Here is a 24579-nt window from a genome sequence, read left to right as displayed (position 1 = left end):
TCATGACGTTGCATTTAAGGTAGTTCAACTTTTAAAGGTTTTACTCACACCATTCATGAAAACAATCAATATCTGACTGTAAGTTAAATCCCGACGCTATATCATTATATGATAAACAAAGCTTAACATCATCAGCATACATTAGAACACGAGAATGTGTTATGATAGAGGGAAGATCGTTGATAAACAAAGTAAACAGCAAAGGGCCCAGATGACTTCCCTGAGGGACTCCAGATGTCACGTAGATCAATTTTGAAACAGAATTCTTGAATATAACCCTCTGAGTCCTACCATTCAAGTAACTTGAAATCCAAGTTAATAGATTACCAGGAAACCCAAGCAGATCTAATTTGAATAAGAGAAGAGAGTGGTTGACGGAGTCAAAGGCCTTACTAAAATCTGTATATATAACGTCAGTCTGCATTTTTTTCTGAAATCCATTTATTACAATAGATGACAATTCAAGAAGGTTGGTGGTGATCGATCTTCGCTTAACAAAACCATGCTGACACGGTGATATAAGCGAGGAACATAAATGTTGCAAATGGGAAGTGATAATACGTTCAAATGCTTTAGGAATTGCCGACAATTTGGAAATACCTCTATAATTCTTGGCATCAGCCTTCGCACCCTTTTTATGAAGTGGAATAGTAAAAGAGTACTTCCAGATAGTAGGAAAAACTGATGATGAAATAGACAAATTAAAAAGTTTAAGAATCGGTTTACAAATGGTTGACGCACAAAACTTGAGCACACATCCAGGAAGTCCATCTGGACCGGGAGAATAAGTCGGCGTTGTTGTTTCTAAATCTATTAAGAGAGAGTTTTCAGTAATTAAAGGGGAAAAAATACAATTTGCCCTATTTAAGGGATTAGGGTAGTTAGAATTTGACCAAGCTGTCGAACTATAAGTGGTTTGGAAAAACTCAGCAAATAAATCAGCAATGTCAGAATCCGTCGATGCCTCCATTGAGTTTAGACGTACCGATGAAGGCAATGCCGATGACTTACGCTTGGCATTAACAAAGCTGAAAAACTGTTTCGGATCATTTGAAAATTCAAATTTACATCGATTTAGATACATAGAATAGCAATGACTGTTGAGAACATTAAAATCCGATCGAGCCACTACATATTTCGAAAAATCTGATGGCTTACCCGATTTTTTATACTTTTTATAAGTATTTGATTTAAGGTTTTTAAGTCTTTGAAGCGCATTGGTAAACCAAGGAGGCCTGTTTAGGTTTAAAGGAAACCTATCAGGAACGCATTCATTAAAAAAAGTATTTAACGCTATATAGAATAGTTCAGTGGCACTTTCAATGTCTGTACAATTGTACAAGTCTGTCCAATTATAATGAGAAATCATATCGTTAAGTTTATTATAGTCACATTTACGAAAACATCTCATTTTAGTTGGGGGCACTAAAGGAGAGAGGGTATCAGAGCAGGGGAGGCAAATTGTCAACTCCATTGTTGGATGATATCGGTCTTCAGGTACAACAAGAGCGTCAATTCTACATACCGTGACCTCGGACGGGTCTGAAACAAACACAAGATCTAATTGTCTATTTAAAGAATTTCGTATAAAGCTTACTTGCTGTAACGATAATTCTAAAAGGCCATCTACAAAATCATGGGCGGATAAAGGTATAGCGACAAGTGAGTCAGTGGGAGGAGACCAAGAAATATCAGGTAGATTAAAGTCACCCAAAACAATCAAAAGGTCTCTGTTAGAAAGCAGGGATAGTACGGATTTTATTGCGGACAGATGGTGCTCATAAATTACTAGATCAGAGCCAGGTGGTACACCGCCCCCCCTACGTGAGGAGCGATCGGTCCTATAAGTATTAAAGTTATTTGACAGAACTTCAGAGTCAGATATCTCTGGTTTTAGCCAAGTTTCCGTAAAAGCCAAAATATCTTCGGTGAATGCAGAGGAGTCGGCATAAAGCTTGTGTAGCTTCATATTTATTCCCCTAACATTTTGATACGCCAAGAATAAACTGAAATAAGTTCATTCTGTTTGGTTCCAATTTGTGTTTTTTATTTAGTAGGAGCAGCAAAGGTGCCGCTCCAACGATCAAAATGTCTCTGTTCTTTTACAATATTCTTTAAGTCTAATTAAGGCTAAGTCCCGTAGCTGCGCTGCTCGCAGGCAGAGAGACGGCTATGTACCTATATATTATATGTATTAAATTATGCTCTCTTAAGCTGGAGCGCGAGGGTATATGCATGCACTTGAGTTCGGCCGGCGCGTGTAACAGAATGCTGACACTTGCACTTTCTGTGAGCGCGCCGATCGACTCGTGTTCGGCCACTTGGGTTTTTTGACCGGGCCTTTATGAATGCACTGCAACAAAGTGTTACAGTGTGTTTACAGTAGATATTCAATATATGCGCATACTACATCTCCCTCCTTTTGAAAAATAACGTAATATATTATGAAGTTATTTTATTGGTATATTTTACTTAAAGGAATAATAATAATTTTTTTTTTATTAAAAATTTTTTTTTTTTTTTTTTTTTTAATTTTTTTTTTTGATATAAAGAGAATGGAATTTATAATAGTATTCTTATTTAAGAAAGAAGTATTTCTATGCATGGCCATGCTAAATGCAATTATGAAATAAAAGTTTTTAATCTATCCTTATGAACTTTTTGTTTTTTGTTTTTGTTATTCATTATTATAATGTTATTTCTTTCTCCTATTTCCGTTACTTTATACGGACCTGTATATTTAGGATCTAACTTATGACCTGTCTCGTTTTTTAATAAAACTTGGTCACCTACTGATATATCTATATCCCTTACTTTATTTTTTTTTTTTTTTTTTTCGCGCGGAGTCCCACGGCCCACTTACCCGCCCAACCGACCGAGGGGCGCAGCCGTGTATCGTACGGCACGATTCGCGATAGGATAGACGCGAGATAGGAAAATAAAGGTAAAGGTCCGGGGAAAAAAGTAATAGTTAGATCAATCTTGTGCCAATGAAGCAAGTATTAATCGTTTTAGGAGCGGCAGAGAGTCAAGATTTGATATTACAGGAAAAAGTCTATTATAGTCAGAACATAATACTCTGAAAGGCTCATGCAAGGCATAGTTAGATCTACAATGATTTAAAATTAGGGGAATATAATTTCTAGTTAATCTACTTGGCACAGAAAAGTTTAGCCGACTTAACAAGTCGGGGCAGTCAATATCACCATGTATCAAGGTTATAAAAAAAGATAGTACCAAGCATCGTTCTACGGTTGGCTAGGGATGGTAAATTAATCAAAAGAAGTCTACTAGAATAAGAAGGTAAGATAAGATTTGCATCCCAGTTTAGGCGCCGTAAAGCAAAAAGAAGGAAGTTTTTTTGTACAGATTCAATACGACCAATATGTATTCCGTATTGTGGACTCCAGACGGGAGACCCATACTCCAGAATCGGACGGACTAGCGAAATAAATAAAGTTTTGTCAAATAAGGATCATCGAATTCTTTTGACCACCTTTTAATAAATCCAAGCACTCCTCTGGCTTTATTAACCATGGACGAAATGTGGTTAGAAAATTTTAGTTTAGGGTCCAAGAGAACGCCAAGATCGTTTACAAGAGTTATTCTATCCAAAGAGCTGCCACTTAACGTGTAAGTCGAGAATATCGGATTGGCCCGATAAAAAGTCATCAGCTTGCACTTGGAGCCGTTTAAATTTAGTAAATTATCTCGGCACCAGTTTTGAAAATTATCTAGATCGGATTGCAAGTCTAAATGGCAGGAAATGTCCTTATACTGCAGGCACAACTTAACATCATCTGCGTACATAAGTACGCGAGAATGACTTATAATTGAGGGAAGATCGTTAATAAATAATGTAAAAAGTAACGGACCCAGATGGCTCCCTTGTGGGACACCGGAGGTAACACGGAGAATTTCAGAAATTGAATTTTTAAAAAGGACCCTTTGTGACCTGCCATTTAGATAACTTGAAATCCATTTAAGCAGATCAACTGGAAAACCTAAAAGGTCAAGTTTATGAATAAGAAGTAAGTGATTTACAGAGTCAAATGCTTTACTAAAGTCAGTGTAAATGACATCTGTTTGAAAACTACTATTGAAGCCTTTTATCACAAATGTAGTGAGCTCTAGAAGGTTTGTAATTGTGGATCTACGTTTAATAAATCCGTGTTGACACGGAGAAATAATTGATCTGCAAAAGTGCTGCAAATGAGGAGTAATAATTTTTTCAAAAAGCTTAGGAATAGCTGACAACTTAGAAATACCTCTGTAGTTACTGGCTTCTAACTTGTTACCTTTTTTGAAAAGAGGAATAACAAATGATTCCTTCCAAATATTTGGGAATTGGGACGTTTCTAGAGATAAGGTAAACAACTTGTGAAGAGGTTTGCACAGGGCCTTAGCGCAATACCTAAGCACGCACCCAGGAATACCATCGGGCCCTGGCGAATAAACAGGCTTAATACGAAGAAGATCCAAGAGAAGAGAGCTTTCTGTTAAAGTGGGACAGAATATGAGGTTTGACTTGGGCATGGTGTAAGAATAAGGCTGAGATGAATAATCTAAAGTAGAGTAAGTCGTTTGAAAAAATTGGGCAAATATATCGGCTATTGCCTGATCTGTGGTTCCCGTCATGTTTTCGAACGACAGCGAGGAAGGAAAAGAATTAGATTTACGCTTGGTGTTAACAAAATTATAAAACTGTTTCGGGTCCTGAGAGAACTGGACCTTACAACGGTTTAAGTAACTATTATAACACTGAGCATTAAGCACGGTAAATCTTGACCGAGCACTTAGATATCTAGTAAAAACAGATTGAGAACCGGTATTTTTATATTTCCTAAAAAGTCTGGACTTTACATTTCTTAAGTGTGTCAACTCTTTGCTAAACCAAGGTGATTTATTGGAAGTTGACGGATAGTACCACGGAACACAGGAATTAAAAAATGAGTTTATTGCAGTATAAAAAACATTAACTGCATCGGACATATTATTGCATAAGTAAAGATCAGACCAATTAAAGCCAGAAATAAAATTATTAAGCCTCAGAAAGTCTGCCTTGCGAAAACAAAGTATTCGTTTGGATTTTTCTGATTTTTCTTCTATAACTCTACCCGTATCAAATGAAAGTTCGATTGTTGGGTGATATGGATCTTCAGGTTGCGTGAGTGGTGCTACTCTGGACAGAAACACACCTTCAGGATTCGTTACAAAACACAAATCAAGTAGGCGACCTAATGAATTTCGAACATGGTTTACTTGAGATAGAGATATGTCAAGCAGGTCATCAATAAAATCATGTTGTGCTATAGGTAGTAAGACATTCGATCCATCCTCAGTGGACCAAGTAACTCCAGGTATATTAAAATCACCTAGAACTATCAACTGATCCCTATCGGAAAGCTTATTTGCAACGGACTTAATAACGGATAGGTGATTTAAATAATCAGGAAGTTCAGACAACGGCGGAATATAAGAGCAAGTTATGTATATAAAGTTACAAGGAAGCGATAACTTTACACAAATAAATTCAATGGTATTGAATTCATCAAAAAATAACTCCTCAGACGGGAAGTTTGAATCAACTCCAATTAAGACTCCACCTCCCCGTCTAGAGGGACGGTCATACCTATATATTGTGTACTTACCTGGAAAAACTTCGGAGCTAAAGATCTCCGGCTTTAACCAGGTTTCTGTGAACACAATAATATGAGATGCAAAGGAAAGGCTATCAGAATACAATTTAGTGAGTTTGCTACGCAAACCTCTTGCATTCTGATAGGAAAGAAGGAGGTTAGAAGTTAGTTTTTTGAAATTGGCACACTGGTTTGGCCTCGACTAGGAAGTTTTACTCCTACGGGCCCCTTCTTCTTTATCTTAGCCTCGAACTCTTTTACAACCATATTATCTGGCCAAAAGTCGCCCGAGCATATGGCTTCAAAAAGCTCGTTAGGGACAGTTATCTTGAAAGATGAAATGTCTCTAGCATAAGAAAACTTAAACTTTTCCACCTTTACACTATTACAATCGGCTTTAGTTTTGTCTTGTATATAAGACAATACATCAGAAGATGTTTGATCAGGGGAAAGCCGAGAAACGAAAATTTGTTTCTTTAGTGGAACCACTAAAAGGGATTTTGGTGGAGCAGACATTGTTTCTGCAAAACCAACTTGAGCCGGTTGTCCGGACTCAGTAGTCCCTTGTGGTGGTGATACTACATTCTGAGAGATAGGTGGATCCACTAATTGTGAAACCACTACGGACAAATCGGAATTCTTAGAAGTCCCTGGTTGCATGCATTCTGTAACGGATTGTTCGGATACCGAATCTTTTTTAGCTGCTGATCTTAGCAACATTTGAGGGTTTGCTGAAATCAGCTGCTGATCCGTCGGAATGCTCTGTTGTTCTTTTGATTTCGGTTGCGGGGTGTTCCCCTTTTGCTCCTTACCACCAGCGGCCTTTTTGCGCTTAGGGGACTCTTCTAATAGCTTACGACTATTAAACTGCGAGTCCAGCGCAGATAGGAGATCATCAGCTCGGCGAAAACTATCTCTAGCCACTCCGAAACAGCTAATCAGTCCCATCAGGCCGCCTTTAGTTTGGCGCATGAACGATTTCATCTCGTTCGCAACCTCGACACAAGCGTCACAACAAAACTGCAAATTGGGCCCCTTTGAAAGGTCATCACTTGTCCGGCCAGTAAAACCGGCGCACTTGGTGTGCACCATATTTTCACACAGCCAGCAAGTCATATTAGACTGGTCAGCCCTGATTACGAGGCTGCATTTTTTGCAGAAGCAGACTAAATTTTTATTATTCATTTTATTTATTTACCACTGTACCAAGAAAGCGAAATTGAAATTTATAAGCGAGCAGTTATAAGTACCGCAAGAGCGCAGAAACTGCACGCTTAGAACTTTCAAAAGCAAAGAGAGCAAGAGAGCGGGAGCGTTAATAAGTTAAAGTGCATGCACAAAAGAGAAACAGCGTGGATATAAATAGGATAGAAAACACAGATAAGAATTACGAAAAACTAAAACAATTTATTAGTATCAATACAAAGTGCACTCGCGAAGCGAACGGAGTTTAAATTTATGTTTAAATAACCGAAAGAAAATTTAATGTTGTTTTTATAAAACCCACCGATGGGAATAAACGAAAACAAAATACAAAATTCGAAGCGCAGAAAAAAAACACGACCGTTCACTTTGAAAGTCAAAAACGATTGATCGTATATTAGTTTATTTCTATTCTTATTTGCTTCTAACATAACTCAGCTCTTTTATAGGCTACTTCTAATCTATACTTACTCTCCTTAGCATAGTCATCTATATTATATAGTGCTTCTACACTGTCTGTGCTATTAAAATGTTTCGGTAAATTACTTGTTTTACCGAATACTAGCTCATATGGACAATAAGTATGTGCCATAGAGGGGGTCGTGTTAAAACAAAAGACAAAATATTGAAGCCATACGTCCCAATCAGTTTTATCCACCGATATGTAAGATCTTATGTACTCATTGAAAGTTCTATGACTTCTTTCTATTGTTCCAACTGTCTGGTGGTGGTGTGCTGTGGATGTAATATTTTCAATATTTAAATATTTGCACAAATCGTCTATAATTGAATTCTTATATTCTGTTCCCATGTCCGTAATGAACGTCTTCATTGGACCGTACTTCAGGATTAAAGATTCAAATATTGCTTAGCGACAGTATTAGCATTTTTATTCGGAACAGGTATGGCAACTAAATACTTAGTTAAATCACATATTAAAGTGACTGTATACTCATTGCCATTTTCTGATTTTGGTAGTGGACCAATTGTGTCCACTATCACTCTGTCGAAAGCATTTATTGGTGTGTCTGTAATTGTTAAAGGGGTCTTTGTGTGTTTAGTTATTTTGGCTTTCTGGCATTTTTTACATTTTCTTACGTACTCAGTTATATCTTTAGACATACTTTTCCAGTAATAGTGTCTTTTTACTTTGGCCAAAGTTTTTGATATGCCAGTATGACCTCCTTGAATTGGATCATCATGAAATGTAGACAAAATTGCTTCTTTTTCTTTTAAATTTGTTATTTGGGTCACCGGGTTGAGTAGCGCTACTCTTAATGTTTTCAAGATTTTATTGCCCATTAATTTGAAATTATCTATTGAAGTATGTTCAAAGATATTTTCCCACGGTGCCACTTTGAGTTGGCTGATTTTATGTATACCGGCTTGCATTTCAAGCCTTTGGAAAAATTGATCTTAGTCAATAACTCCATTAGTATATAAATCGCTAACATCATATCTTGCAGTAATTTTTCTGCCTTGTTTAAATAAACATAACGTATTTTTTATCTGCAAGGTCACTACTTTACGTAATTCATCATTGTTTGTGACGTCGTATACGTTGGGCTTAGAAGCTTTATTTAGAGATTGCATAGGCAATTCTTGTTCTTGATTTTCCGCGCGGAATTTTTGTCTACTTTGATATCTAGTAGTGACTTTCAATATATTTCCAGTTATATTTTGTAGATCTTTGATGGTTATCCTTGATAACGCATCAGCTACATAATTATCTTTTCCCTTTAAATATTCGACTGTAAAGTCGTATTCTTCTAGTTCGAGCCTCATACGTGTCAGTTTAGAACTGGGGTTGATCATTGAGAAAAGGTATGTTAAAGGTCTATGGTCTGTTTTTATTAAGAAATGTTTTCCATATATATATGGTCTGAAATGTAATATCGCCCAATGAATTGCAGCTAATTCCTGCTCAGTAGTACATTTGTTACTTTCACCTGTTGTAAATGCTCTTGATGCGTATGCAATGGGAAGTTGGAGACCATTATGGTTTTGAGTTAAAACCGCTCCACATGCTTACTTACTTGCATCTGTTATTATACAGAATTCTTTAGTGAAATCTGGATATTGTAGCAAGGTAGGTTCCATAAGTTTTGTTTTTAAGTATTGAAATGCATATTCACACTCATCCGTCCATTTAAAAGGAACATTCTTTTTACATAATCTTGTTATGTGCCGTGAATAGTCGGCGAAATTTTTTATAAAACGTCTATAATAGTTACAGAATGCTATGAAACGTCTAGCACTGTCCGCGTCGTGCGGAACTGGGTAGTTCATAATGACATCGTATTTCTTGTCATCTGGAAGTATTCCTTTATCAGTGCATTTATGACCTAGAAAAGTCACTTCATGCATAAAAAATGAACATTTTTCTGGATGTAACTTTAGGTTGTATTTCCTACATTTCTCAAAAACATCTGTTAAGTTCTTAAGCATATGTTTTTCGGAACAACCAATTACTATTAAGTCATCCATATAAAGGAATGCTTGAGAAGGTTCTAGACCAGAGAACGCAATAGTCATCATCCTCTGAAACGAATTAGGAGCTATTTTTAATCCGAATGGTAATCGCGTGAAGCGATATGAGCCGTTGCTCGTTGAAAAAGACGTTATATCTCTTGAACCTTTTTCTAGTTCAATTTGATGGAATCCTGACATTAAGTCAAGACATGAAAAGTATTTTGCTCGACCTAGTTGATCTAAAATATCATCAATTCTAGGTAATGGGAATTTATCAGATAGTAATTTTTTATTAATCTGGCGGTAGTCAATTACTAATCGTCATTTCTTTACATTTGACCCAGGGGATGATTTCTTAGGAACAAGTAACAATGGGCTATTATATTCGGATACTGACGGTTCGACAATCCCGTCAGAGATTAATTTTCCTACTTGCTTTTGTATTTCGTTCACCTGACTGTGTGGGCTTCGATAGTTCTTTATATAGGCTGGTTCATCATCTTTTAATCTCAGTTTCTGTTTATAAAAATTATTTGTGGTTACTGATTCGGTTTCCAATCCGAATATATCGCTATACTGGGTGCATAAGCTAGAAAGCTGTGCCTTGAACTGTGGAGGGAAGTTTTTTGAAAGTTGTGATAGTACGGATTTTTTTCTATTGTCTGGATTTGTGTTGACTACATCGTAGTTCGAAAGTGATTCATATGTTAGGTTATCTGTACTGACTACTTGGTCGGTATTTGTTGTGTTTATTAATCTTATGAAGGCATTATTGGATGTTGCTATGGTATTTGCAACGTAAATACCATGCTGAATTTCCTGATTTGGAATTAATACACTGTCTTCTTTTGAATTAAGTTCAATTTTCCGAATAACTTGGGATCTTGCTGGCAGAAGTATTGAATTATTGCCAGAACTATGAGCTATTGGTACATTAATTGGAAATTTTAAATTATTGGGTCTAATTATGAGCCAATCTTCAGATGGCTTGAAGTCTAATTGACAGTTGTATTTTTTAATAAAGTCGATGCCTCATATTCCATCGCATGGAATAGGGAAATGTGAATTTACGATATGAAAATCGTGTGGAATTATGTATTTAGTTGTCTGTATCTCCATAGAAACTAAACCTTGGGATTTGGTTATTTCTTTACTTATGCCTTTTATGTCTATGATGTAATCATCTTGGATGTTTTGGAAGTTATCCGAAGTTTCTTTTAAAATGGAAATGTCTGCACCTGTGTCTATTAAAAAGATAAGTTCTTTTCCAGTAGCTACATTGAAAAATGAAACGAATATATTTTGGCTGAGATTAATGGTGTGAACTCTGACTTCTTTTATTGTTGAGTATTTAAAGGGCTTTGGGAGTTTTCCGATGTGTTTTGGTTAGTATTTTGGGTTATTCTGACATTGCTTTGGTTATTGCCATTGTGGCCTCGGTTCGAGTTACTACCACCTCTATAGTTTCCACTATAATGGCCTCGTCCTCCATTGTTATTTTGGTAATTGTTGTTATAGTTATTGTTGTTGTAGTTATTGTGATTACCACGAAAATTACCTCTGTGGAGGTAAATATAGGACGGTGTTTGACTGTCCATTTGCTTCAGTGCAACTATTGACAAATTTGTAAACGGCATCGTTCATAGTACTAAAGGTGCCAGCTTGCATGATAAGTTTTACCTTATCAATTGAGCAATTTTTAGTCATTGCCTTGACTGCATGTTGCGTGGAATAACTTCTGGCTAGCTCTAAAGGTAAACCATCTGTTATATATGCACCTTCTAAGGCTTTCGTCATCTGCTCAATTTCTTGTGTGTATTGGTTAGCAGTTTTATTGCGCTGCTGTAGGTTCATCAGCTTCGCTGATAATACTTCTACAGTTTCGCCTTTGACGTTGCCTCTTAGTCTGGAAATCACTTCAGTAATTGTTGTTTCATTACCGATTAGATTTTTGGCGACACCTTTTAGCTTTGTTTTAATTATGGAAACAGCTAATTCTTCGTGCTCGCCTTTTATTGATTCTATTATTTGTAAAGCATCAATGAAACTTGTTAAATTTTCAGCCTTACCATCAAAAACTGGTATAAGCTTGGATGCTGTATTAATAAAATCAATATTTGATTGTGCCATTGTGATGGAGTTACTTATTTTGTTTTCTATTACACTCGAAGTATCTGAATCTGTTGAATTGTCCAGATCAGTGTATATAGCCGGAATAGTAAGATTATTCAAATCGTCATCTTCTATTTTGAGGTTTACTTCGGGAAGCTCTTCTGACTCCGATTCGTTCGTTTCTGTTGATTCTGGGTCAGGTGCAGTGTCAACTGCTATTGGAGTGTTTAAAACGGTTGGTACCGATATTTCTAAACTGAACTTTTGTTTAACAAATATTAAATTAGATCGTAGTCGTATCAAAAGTTTCGATACCTGTGACCAATGATCTTGATTTAATCTTTCCCTGTGATCATGTATTAGCATTCGCGCTTCATTAAAGCACTCTACTAATAATTCAACATGCTTCTTAACCGTGTTCTTTTGGATAGGTCTATTCTGGGTTAGTGACTTGTATGATCTGTCAAAATTAGTTTTAATGTTTGATAATTCCCCGTACAATTTGTTCCATTCCATGCCTTTAGTTTAGCCATACTTTGTAAGAAGAATATATTGAAATATTTTTATATTTTTTTTTTTTTTATTAGCTTGTATAATTCATTCGTCTATAATTCCATTCCATTATATTATGGATATGAATTATTTCTTGAAAACTGTCATTACTGTTGCTCTACCTAGTATTGGGTGCTCGTCTACTACCGATCTAACTTGTACGCCTGGAATAGTGGATAATACAATTCCCTTTTGGGTGCTTGTGCAATGTATTAGTGGAGAAGTATCTAAATTAAATGTTTCAATATATAAATTTTCTAAACCATAAATGCTCACTGAAGTTGCTGAAACTAATTGCAGAATTCTTTCTTTAAAGTGAATGTCCCTATCATACGTGTCTCTAATTGCCTTTAGTGTAGCCATTTTTATTTAATATATATTTTTTTATTTTTATTTATTCATTTTTATTGTATTCCATTTTCTTATATTTTAGGTGTTAACATTTATGAAATATATTTATGTGTAATCACTGTTGTTTGTGCTGTTTTTATTTTATTTTATTTTATTTTTTTTATTTTGCTGCTTATATTTTATCCAGGTCATTTCCCCGGCTCATATACCTTTTTTTCATGCAATTAATATGCAGCTTGTAAATTTTGTAAAAGAGAGTGACGCACATGATAACAACAATGATTATCAAGAGTATATGTACCCAATATAGATTGATGTTGCTAGATTCTACCTTGTTGATGACATTGGCAGTGGAATCCACTGTTTTTATGTCCAAAATCATTTTGGTGAGTTTTGCATATACTTTTATTTTATGTGTATAAAGTGTTTTATTAAAATTATTATGATCTTCTATTGAAAATTTACTTGTCGCATTACTGCGCATTTAAATTAACAAACTTCCTACCTAGTTTTTTGCATAGCTTTACGGGCTACACATCTAATCGGGCAGAAAAGGTTCCGCTCAATTTTACAAAATATTATATTATTGAAAAAAAATATGCATCGTAGTGCAATCAAAAAAAATTATGCAACGCAGTGCATGGGTAGAAAAAAATTTTGCTTCCAGCTTGGTTGATTTCTCTTTCTTCCTTCTACGTCAACTGGTCGTCGCCGGTTTGGCTACGCTGACGCTCCTTCGAAGGCGCAGGTGGCGGTCGTGCCTCCCACGCTTGAAATCTGCTGCTGCTGTCCTGGGCCTATGGGCTCAGGCGGTACCGGTGCTGGTCTTCGCACTGGTCTTCGGCTTCATGCATGCGGAATTGCATGCCGCAGAGTTGAGAGGTCCGGGGCAGTCGGTCGGGCAGACTTGTGGTCGTTTCGGCAGTGGCTTGGGAATATTTGGTTTTGTTATTAGTTTTTCATTTATTATTTGTATTTGGGTTGCTGAGTGAGTTGTGCCTTGTGGTACTCTATTTTGGAGGGTTTCCTTTAAAAATTCAAGCTCATTATAAAGTTTTTGCGCCGTCGTCCACGGGGCGGTGTTGATTGAGCATATAGCAGCCACTTTATGCGGGCTATTCTTTTATTAATTTTATTCTTCTGACCTCCACGTACCATCACGCACACTCTACTCACTCAGACGTGTTTTTGTGTATATCCTCCTTGTATCCTCATTGTATTATTAATCTTCCCGATTCGCTGCTCCTTGTGGTCCTGTCACCGTCGCCATGAAATAAGTTCATTCTGTTTGGTTCCAATTTGTGTTTTTTATTTAGTAGGAGCAGCAAAGGTGCCGCTCCAACGATCAAAATGTCTCTGTTCTTTTACAATATTCTTTAAGTCTAATTAAGGCTAAGTCCCGTAGCTGCGCTGCTCGCAGGCGGCGGCAGAGAGACGGCTATGTACCTATATATTATATGTATTAAATTATGCTCTCTTAAGCTGGAGCGCGAGGGTATATGCATGCACTTGAGTTCGGCCGGCGCGTGTAACAGAATGCTGACACTTGCACTTTCTGTGAGCGCGCCGATCGACTCGTGTTCGGCCACTTGGGTTTTTTGACTGGGCCTTTATGAATGCACTGCAACAAAGTGTTACAGTGTGTTTACAGTAGATATTCAATATATGCGCATACTACAAAACTATTTAGTTTTTTGGCACAGTGGAAGGCCTGTTATTTGTTCTCGGTTTATTTGGAACAAATTCTTTAATTACTAAATCATCATTAAGCCAAAAACTTTCAGAAAGTAACACATTAAACACATCAGGCGGAGCAAATATTTTAAAAGACGATATCATACGAGCGTAAGAAAATCGAAATTGTTCAACTGCAATATCCTCGGATGGGAATTTTTCACGTATAAATTCCAAAACATCCTCAGATGTGGTATCTGGGGTGAATCTAGAAACAAATAATTGCTTCCTTTGTGGAACAACTGAAAGTTTCTTACGGCCCCCACCAGCAGTCTGAACCACACTGGGCTGAGAACCAGGAACGGTGTCTACTGTACCTGTAGGTACGGTCGGCAACGAATTCTTTGACTTAGCCAGTACTGTAGCTTTTATTCTGGAAACAGACGTACCACCCGAACTAGCTGTATCCATAGGCACAGTTGGTTCATTTACTCCTGTGTCAACAGAAACTGCTGCTACCAAGTTCGGATTTGGGGTGGATTCCACAATCATATTAACGGCGGTTAAACTGGCTTTTTTACGTTTAGGCGACTCGGTTAATAATTTTTATTATTAAACTGGGCACAGACGGAATTGAACCCCTCATTGAGTTGTTTAAAAGCTCCTGAGATATTCAATAAGCTGTCTCGAGTCTGCCTCATAAAGCCACTCATCTCAACAACCATTTCCTTGCAGGACCCACATGACCACATGAGACCAGAATGAAGATCAATGAAATCTTTGACTCTGCCAGTAAATCCTGCACATTTAACGTGCATCATCGAATCGCAGAGCCAGCAAAAAATAAAAGGGTCTTTAGTTAAAGACGCAAGAGTACAATTTTTCTTAGAACAGACAAGAGCCATTGTAAGTTTAAAGCAAAATAAAAAAATAAGAATATGAAAAATACCTCAAAGTAAATTTGGCACTGGGATCAAATCAAATTGTCAAAAACCACAAAACACGAAAAAAGTAAGAGCGCGAGATCACGAAATTAAGTCGAATAAAGAGAGCACGAGAGAATAAATCTTATATCGACTGAGCGTGGCTTGTGCAACACAACAACTTTAATCAATAAACAAATGCAATGTAAAGCATGCAAGAGAGAGAGAGAGAGAGAGAGAGAGAGAGAGAGAGTTAGAGAAATAAACGAACAAGTCTACCAGAAGTTCAAATTACAGTTATAAAATAGAGCGGGAGAGATTGAGAGGGAGTAAAAGAGTTCTAGCAAGTATAGAGAGCGTAAATTACACTAACAAAGCTACGAGATTAAACAAATCTAATAGAAATGTTAAAACAATTCTAAACACATACCCGTTTACTGGGAGATCTATTTAAAATTTCTAACACAGATATGTATTAAGTTAAGCTTTGTAAATAAATTAACACAAAACACTCGCACAAAATCACTGAAAAAATACAAAAACTCAGAGCACAAAGGTAAACACAACTGTTCACAAGCGACGCTAAATCGAAGTATTCTATAGAAAATGTATCCCAAATTTTGCTAAAATAGCAAAACCAATGACAGCAAAGCTTAAAAAAGGCGTAACATTAAATATAATATAAAAGATAATCATTATATACAAGCGTTCGAAAAACTTAAACTTTTAATAATGTCCGATCCAATACTTATATTCCCAAATTTCGAAAAACCATTTTCATTAACAACAGCTAATCTGCTATGCCAGCAGAATTCTTAATAAACATGAAATCAATTATTCGTCATTAGAAGAAGAACTTTTAGCTATTCTCTGGGATACCAAATATTTCAGGTCCTATCTTTTTGGAAGAAAATTTCTGATCCTAAGTCATCACAGGCCTCAGTATGGCTTAATAATATAAAAGAAAGAATGAGTTTGATTATGAAATAAAATATTTGCCCGGTAAAGAAAACCATGTGTCAGACGCCTTATCTAGAATAAGAATAGAGGAAGCTTATTTAGGTGAGACTTCCAGTAATTCAAATACAATAACAACAGTAGCATAGTGCACCAGAAGATAACCAAAGCTACATTTCGATAACAGAAAGACCACTTAATTATTATTGTTAGAAATATGTTGCGATAGTTGCCTGCGAACAACTCCATATATATATCTATATAAATCTAAGAACTCTCTCTCGCCTGTAATTTCACAACTAACGGACGCGTTCGTCCTCTTTTGTTCTTTTTAATAAAGCACTCACATATCCAATAGGTTATGGGTCCAGAGTGCCTTTACACTGCGAAAGGAATAAAAAGAGTTGCTGGTGATCGTGATTGGTAATCGCGGTAAAAAGTGAACTTGTCCCTGCGAGGAAAGTTCTGGACTTAAGGCCCAGTAAAGGGCTTCGCGTTAAAAGACGGTTACGGGTGTGTGTGTGTAGTCATTGCGGTAAAAAGTGAGCTTCTCCCTGCGTGGAAAGTTCTGGACTTCAGGCTAAGTTAGTGGCTTCGCGATTAAACACGGAATAATGAATCCAAGTATGAATTTCAAAGAAAGAATCGATGATGAAAATTACAGCGCATGGGCTGTGCAAATGAAAACCGTTTTAATATACGCAGATTTGTGGGCAGTGGTTTGCCGTCGTGTTGTAAAGAATAAAAATGACACTGAAGAAGTCAAGGCTGCATTTGATACAAAAGATGAGAAAGCTCTTGCGAGCATAATTTTACTTATAAAACCGTCTCAAATAAATCATGTAAAATATTGTGTTAGTGCAGCGGAAGCATGGGACAGGCTTCTAGGAATACATAGGCCAACAGGACCGGCGCGGTGTGTATTTTTGCTTGGGCAATTGCTTCGAATGAAAATGGCAGAAGAAAACAACATTGGATCGCATATAAGCAAATTTTCTGATACTCGGGAGAAACTGAACGAAGTCGGGGTAAGGCTACCCGAAGAAGTTACAGTTATTTTGTTGTTGTCTGGCCTAAGTGACGCATTTGAGAATTTTGTTGTTGCTGTCGAGACGCGCGACAGATTGCCGTCGTTGCATGTGCTAAAAATCAAATTGCTGGAAGAAGGAGAGAGACGAAAGAACGACGAAACGGTTCATGAGAAAGAGACAAGAATGTTTGCGTCGCGAAGTGAGAAAGTGTCTGCCAAAACCGAATGGAAGAACAAAGACAAGAACAAGAGAGGGTAAACCCGAAAGGAAAGACGGAGAGAAGAAGGAGAACAGTCGTAATTATTCTGTTTTCTCTTATGGACCAAGTGAGTTCGGAGAGCGCCGAGAGAGCGTTTGGTGCTTAGACAGTGGCGCCACGACGCATTTGTGTTGCAATCGCTCTAGTTTTACAAGTATGAAGGAACATAGAGAAAAAATAATATTGGCCGGCAGTAATAGCATCATGGCGGAAGGCCGTGGAAATGTACGCATAAAATGGAAGAAAAGTACGATCGATCTCGTGGATGTACTGTATGTAAAAGATTTACAGTGTAACTTTCTATCCGTATCGAGAGCACTTGAAAACGGATTTCGTGCAGAGTTTTCTGGAAATAGTGCCCAAATAATAAATAAAAATGGAACTGTTGTGTTGAGTGTCGATAAGAAAAACGACTTGTTCTTACTAGAAACAAAGAAAAATTTGTGTTTTGCGGCGGAAGTGAAAGGCTCAGAAATAATAAAGTGGCATCACAGGCTTGGTCATTTAAATTTTGGAAGCCTAAATAAAATGATTAAAAATAACATAGTGCGTGGACTAAAAGCGAGTCAGTGTGACATGCGGGATCATGTGTGCGAAACGTGTGCTAAATGTAAAATAACTGTAAAGCCATTTCCTAAGGTTGCAGAAAATCGGGCGAATAATATTTTGCAACGTGTTCACACAGACATTTGCGGACCGATGAGCAAAAAACAAAAGGCGGATCTCGGTATTTCGTGACATTTATAGACGATAAATCGCGATATATGCATGTATATTTTCTGAAGACGCGTGACTAAGTTTTCGGAAAGTTCACGGAGTTTAAAGCACTAGTGGAAAAACAAACAGGAGAAAGGCTCAAAATCCTGCGCAGCGATAACGGACGGGAGTATTTGAGTGGAGAGTTTACGCAGTTCTTGGTAAGCAATGGAATAAAGAGAGAGCTTACTATACCGTATACACCTCAACAAAACGGTGTGGCGGAAAGAGCTAATAGGACGCTGGTTGAGATGGCTCGGAGCATGTTGCAGTATGCTAATATGTACGAAGCACAAAATTTTTGCGTGTTTTCGTTTTGCGCTCCGAATTTTCATTTTTCTTATTGAAACCACCGGGGTTTACTTAAATCTCTTTTACGTTTCTACACTTTTAAGTGTTTTCTAACAACTTTCCGTTCGCTTCGCGAGTGCATCATGATTAACTTGTGTTTAGTAAACAAAAAGTTTTTATCATAATTTAATTCGGTGCTGGTTTGTTGTTATTGTGTCCTATTGTCCCTCTTTTCAGTCTTTCTCTTCGTCGTTGAGCGCTGTTGGAACGGCACGCACTCCAACGGTCATATCTCTCAGAGGTGTTTTATACCGGAGTTAATCGGTTAATAATCCCGCTCTCTCTCTCTTTTCGTTTCTATATCGTTTCGTGGTGCCTAACATCAAAGTTATTCGGTGTTTCGCTCCCGCTCTGTCGCTCGGCTTGATCTTTCATTAAAAAGTTCTTGAGCGCTTTCGATTTTTTTGTCCGCTATAGTGCACAGTGTTCCGCGGTCAGCGAAAATGGCTTTCTGTTCATTAAAAAATTGCAAAAAAGTTATCTCGGCTGGACAGCAAAGTATTCCCTGCCATACATGTGATAAAATTTATCACGCAAAGTGTCTTGGCTATTCTGGCCTGGATGCCTGGACGCTACTACTGCGATGAATGCATTGTATACGAGAACCAGGCAATAATTATTAGGCGGCTCACAAAAAGCAGTGTTACGGAATTAATCCGGAACTTCCGTAAAAATACGGACCTGCTCGTGGCGCTTGAATCTCAGCTCAATAGCCGCGTGCTAGCTGAGCCCGATTCCCCAAAGCGCAAAAAAGTCGCGGTCGGTGTGCCTTCTATGGCAGGTGCTGTGCAACCTGCTGCCCGCGATTCGACTCCAGCTCAGTTGCCAATCTTAGGTGCCACTCCGGATTACCGGCCGATACTGGTAGTACAGATACAAATTCTGTAGTACCAAAAAGGGTTGTACCAAAAACGGTTACTTGTGTTCGGGTGCCCCAGCTAAAACATGTAATTGTTTCACGGCTCGCCCCAGACCTATCATCACTGGATATTACGGCTTATATCCGTAACAAAATCCCAGTTGATGATTTGAAGGTCGAACAATTTAAATTTTCTTATGCTAGGAAAGTATCATCATTTAAGATTGGTATTCCTTGTGCTCTTTTTGCATCTGTGTGTTCCACCAGTTTCTAACCCGAGGGCATATTTGTAAAAGAGTACGAAGCTAAGAGAAAAAAGAATAGTTCAGGGGAAATGGAAAATACCAATATTATGGTATGTACGGAGACCTGGTTAAGGCCGGATATTCTTAGAACCGAAATTCTCCCGGGTAAGTACACAATTTATTGGCTTGATCGTCAGTCCAGACGGGGAGGTGGAGTCCTGATTGCTGTCGACTTCACCTTTTCGTCTGAATTATTAACTTTCGAAGAATTTTATGACATCGAATTCCTAGGTATAAAATTATCGTTTCCCGGTAGTTTTGTATATATTACTTGTTCATATATCCCACCATCACCTGAGTTCCCTATTTACGCAAATAACCTTTCCGTTATTCAGTCCATTTCCAAAAAACTTTCAGATCGAGATCAGGTAATACTATTGGGTGATTTTAAAATACCTAGTCCGACATGGTCCCCTGACGAAAACTCTAACATTTTACTTCCTTTAGGGCAGCATGACTTTATTGACGGCTTGCTTGACATTGCGCTATCCCAAGTGAGCCATGTTAAGAACTCCTCAGCACGTTTACTGGACTTGTGTTTTGTTTCAAATTCAGAAGGCGTTTGCCTATCAAGAACATCACCACTTACACAACCGGAAGATCCTTATCATCCAACTCTAGAGCTGACTGTAGACGCAAGAACAGAGCTGAATAAAAAATCCGAAAAGTCGGTTAAACGAATCCGCTGCTTTCGTAAGGCAAACTTTCATCTTTTAAATACTTTTATATCAGGCTATGACTGGTCCGAATTTTATTCATGCACTAACGTGGCTAAGGCCGTTAATATCATTTATAATGCATTGAATTCCTTCTTTTATCTGTGTGTTCCGTTCTACTATCCGTCAATTTCAAATAAACCTCCGTGGCTTAATAAACAGTTGTCACACCTAAAAAATGTTAAGTCCAGACTTTTCAATAAATTTAATATGTGCGGTTCACAACCTGCCTTCTCTCGGTACCTAAGGGCTCGGTTAAATTTTATCGTGCTTAACGCCCGGTGTTATAAAAGCTATTTGACTCGTTGTAGGGTCCAATTTTCACAAGATCCAAAACAGTTTTATAATTTTGTTAACACTAAGCGTAAATCAGCCTGTTACCCTGCATCGCTATCATTCGAAAACTCTTCGGCAAACTCTGATCAGGCAATTGCCGATCTATTTGCCCAGTTTTTCCAGACAACATATTCTGTTCAAATCCCGTCCAAATCCGTCTTATTCAAATGCCATATCCAAGTCGAACTGGATTTTTTGTCCGAGGTTAAGCGAAAGCTATCTTCTTTTGGATCTCCATAAAGTTAAGCCAGTCTATTCACCGGGTCCGGACGGAGTTCCAGGCTGCGTGCTTAAATACTGTACTGAAACTCTGTGTAGACCTCTGTACAAATGGTTTACCTTGTCTTTAAAAACATCTGATTTCCCACCTATTTGGAAGGAGTCATTTGTCATTCCCCTTCATAAGAAAGAAAATAAATGCAATACAAGTAATTACAGAGGCATATCCAAATTATCCGCCATCCCAAAGCTTTTCGAAAACACTATTACACCCCATTTGCAACATCTTTGTAGATCGATTATATCTCCATGTCAACATGGACTTATAAGGCGAAGATCTACGACGACAAATTATTTGGAGCTAACGTCTTTTGTAATAAATGGCTTTAGAAAGAACATGCAGACTGACGTAGTTTACACTGATTTGATCCGAGTTACTTCAGGCGTCCCACAAGGAAGCCACCTTGGCCCACTTCTTTTTACTTTATTTATAAACGATCTCCCTCTAGTCTTGACAAAGTCGCGTGTCCTTATGTACGCAGATGACGTTAAGTTACGTTAAGTTTCTAGCAGTTCAGTCTTACAATCTGACCTAAACGCTTTTCAAACATGGTGTTGTGAAAATCTATTGGATTTAAATAGCGCTAAGTGTAATGTAATGACATTTTTCGGGTGAACCCACAATATGCAATATGCGCGTTGTCTAGAATTACGCATGTTGATGACCTTGGCGTCCTCCTTGACCCTAAACTTAAGTTTTGTGACCATATTACTTCTATGGTAAATAAAGCCAGGGGAGTACTCGGATTTATTAAAAGGTGGTCAAAGGAATTCGATGATCCCTATGTTACAAAGACTCTGTTCATTTCACTAGTCCGTCCAATCCTGGAGTACTGTTCTGCAGTTTGGAGTCCTCAGTATGGTGTACATATAGACCGGATAGAGTCTGTGCAAAAGAACTTTTTATTATTTGCTCTACGGGGCCTTAACTGGAATGCAAGCCTTATTTTACCATCTTACTCTAGTAGACTTCTCCTAATTAATCTACCATCCTTAGTAAACCGTAGAACGATGCTTGGCACAACTTTTATCTATAAACTTATTTAGGGGGATGTGGAGAGTCCCGAGTTACTGGGTCGCATAAGCTTCTCCGTGCCTAATAGAATTACCAGGAACTATGTTCCTCTTACATTAAATATTTGTAGATCTAACTTTGATATGCATGAACCGTTTAGAGTACTGTGTAACGACTATAATAGACTATACCATATTATTTCTACTACCAACTCTTTGCCAAGCTAAAAATCATTAATTTTATCTTACTTAGCACAAAATTAGTATTAGTATTAGTCTCGTACGTATTTCTAATCTTGTCTGTCCGCTTCTGCATTGTGCTTTTAACTTCTCGCGATCTCGTTTTTACGCCCATTAGGCTCCGCGCGTAACAAGCACTGCTTGGTGTCATAAGGGCCACTGGTTTGCGCTGATCATAGTGCATCAACGTCCGAATTAATAATTTTGGGCGGAAGCCGTAGCTGCTGCAGCATATTGCGAAACAGATCGGAGTCATCAGCACTGGAGGATATGACGCCGTTCGAAGCTTTGTTCAAGGTATTCGGGGTTAAAGCGATCGGCTTGGATAAGAAACATTTCCGTAAATTCAAACCGAAAGTAATCGAATATGTTTTTGTAGGATATTCAGATACGGCTGCTGCTTACCGTTTGTATAATCCATGTACAGGAAAACTCACAGTCACGTGACGTAATATTTTTGGAGCATTTTCAGAAGCAAAAATATAATGAAATTAATTTCGCTCCACAAATTGAAGAGATCGGAGCTTATGACGAAAATGAGCCCGATGTATATGCCAGCGAGGAGAGCAAGAAAGAGCAATCACCAGAAGCAGAAGCACTACCAGGAGCCGAGGTGTTTCCAGATGAAGATGTGCTGCCAGAAGCAGAGGTGCTGCCAGAAGCAGATGTGCTGCCCGAAGCAGAGGTGCTGCTAAGCGATAAACGGGGCCCTGGGAGGCCAAAACTTGTTCGTTCTGGGCGGCGTGGGAGACCTCGAAAGGAGTACCAAACTGTCAATGTCATAACCAAAAGTGATGTTGAGGTTCCAGCAAGTTTCAAAGATGCACTAAGTTTCAGACATGCAGAGGACTGGAAGAATTCTATGCAACAAGAAGTTGATAGTCTAAAAGAGAGGAAGACTTGGACACTTGTCGAGCTGCCTGAGGGAGAGAAGGCCATTGGATGCAAGTGGGTCTACGCGGTCAAGCGAGATATAAATGGCAATGTGGAACGTTTGAAGTCACGGCTTGTTGCAAAGGGCTGTGGACAAAAATATGGTATCAACTACTCTGAGGCGTTTTCCCCGGTGGGAATGTATATGCACAAACTTGATGTTTCTTCTGCTTACCTCAACAGTGAACTCCATGACGTGGTGTACATGAGGCAAACTGAGGGGTTTACTGAAGAAAAACATCCAGGAAAGGTTATGAAGCTGCACAAATCGCTTTACGGCTTAAAACAAAGTGGCCGAGAGTGGAACAGCAACCTGGACGAGACCATTCTGAAGTTCTGAAGTTACAAACGGGGTCAAGGTGACCACATGAGTTTCATCGTAGTCTACGTAGATGACATCATAGTGGCGAGCGACTCGAAAGCTGAGCAGGATGAGATCAAGTACCTCATATCAAAAAGGTACGATGTTGTAGATGGCGGTTTCCTGAAACATATCCTAGGAATGGAAATTGATCGAGATGGCGAAGTTGGCCATAAGCAGTATATAGAGGCCTTATTGGAAGACTACGGGATGCAGAACTGTAAGGCATCCATTCTACCCCTCGAAGCTGGTTACGAGGTTCGATGCAGCAAGAAGGAGTGTTTGAGAGCAAATCAGGTTGAATACCAGTCCCTGATAGGCTCCCTTATGTATTTGGCTATAACGACAAGGCCAGATATACTCCACTCCGTGGCGAAGCTTGCTCAACGGAACTCGGATCCACACCAAGAGCACATGGTGTGTGCCAAGCGAATTTTAAGGTACCTGCAGGGTACGAAGACGTTCCAGTTAAATTATCAGCAAACTAGACAGGCTGTCTATTGTTATGTTGACGCCGACTGGGATGGAGACGACAGCGACAGGAAATCCTTCACCAGCTGGACATTTTTGGTGGCAGGAGCAGCGATCAGCGGGGAGTCTAAGAAGCAACCCGTGGTAGCTCTCAGCACAACAGAAGCAGAGTACATTGCACTTTCATCAGCTGCAAAGGAGGCAGTGTATATTCGTAAACTTTGGAGTGAGATGGGTCTTGGTGAAGTCCAACCGATTATAATACACAGCGATAATTAAAGTGCGCAGTATCTTGTAAAGAATCCTGTATTGCACGCGCGCAGCAAACATATAGATATAAAGTATCATCATGTAAGAGATATGTTTAAAAAAAAGATTATAGATTTAAAATATTTATCAACAGAAACCATGCTGTTTGCTGTAAATAACGTATTTTAATTATCCTGTAAAATGACAAACAGCGTTGAGAAGGAGTGTTAGAAATTTGTAACTATTTGGCAACGCCGTCTGTCAGCCGATTGCGATAGTTGCCTGCGAGAAACTCCATACATTTATATCGATATAAATCTAAGAACTCTCTCTCGTCTGTAATTTCACAACGAACGGACGCATTCCTTCTCTTTTGTTCTTTTTAATAAAGCACTCACATATCCAATAATTATAACAGACAATTAGAATTTATAAGAGGAGACTCAAATGAAGTCGAAATAATAAATTACTTTCATAAAACAAAAATCATAATAACGTATAAAGAAATGACCATCGAATACGCAAAATATAAAATT

The 24579-nt window shown here is 38.2% G+C and overlaps 1 protein-coding gene across 1 annotated transcript; it reads left to right on the top strand.

Annotated features, from left to right (window-relative positions):
* The first annotated feature begins 23329 nt into the window (after positions 1 to 23329).
* Positions 23330 to 24073, top strand: LOC123037618 (secreted RxLR effector protein 161-like). The gene has a single exon (XM_044459267.1). It carries the CDS (start codon positions 23330 to 23332, stop codon positions 24071 to 24073), a length of 744 nt encoding a protein of 247 aa, XP_044315202.1.
* The last annotated feature ends 506 nt before the right edge of the window (positions 24074 to 24579 follow it).

Source organism: Drosophila rhopaloa, unplaced genomic scaffold (genome assembly GCF_018152115.1).
Source record: "Drosophila rhopaloa isolate 14029-0021.01 unplaced genomic scaffold, ASM1815211v1 contig_186, whole genome shotgun sequence".
Taxonomy (NCBI): domain Eukaryota; kingdom Metazoa; phylum Arthropoda; class Insecta; order Diptera; family Drosophilidae; genus Drosophila; species Drosophila rhopaloa.
The sequence above is the reverse complement of the archived record's forward strand: the minus strand, read 5'-3'. Positions and strand labels throughout refer to the sequence as shown.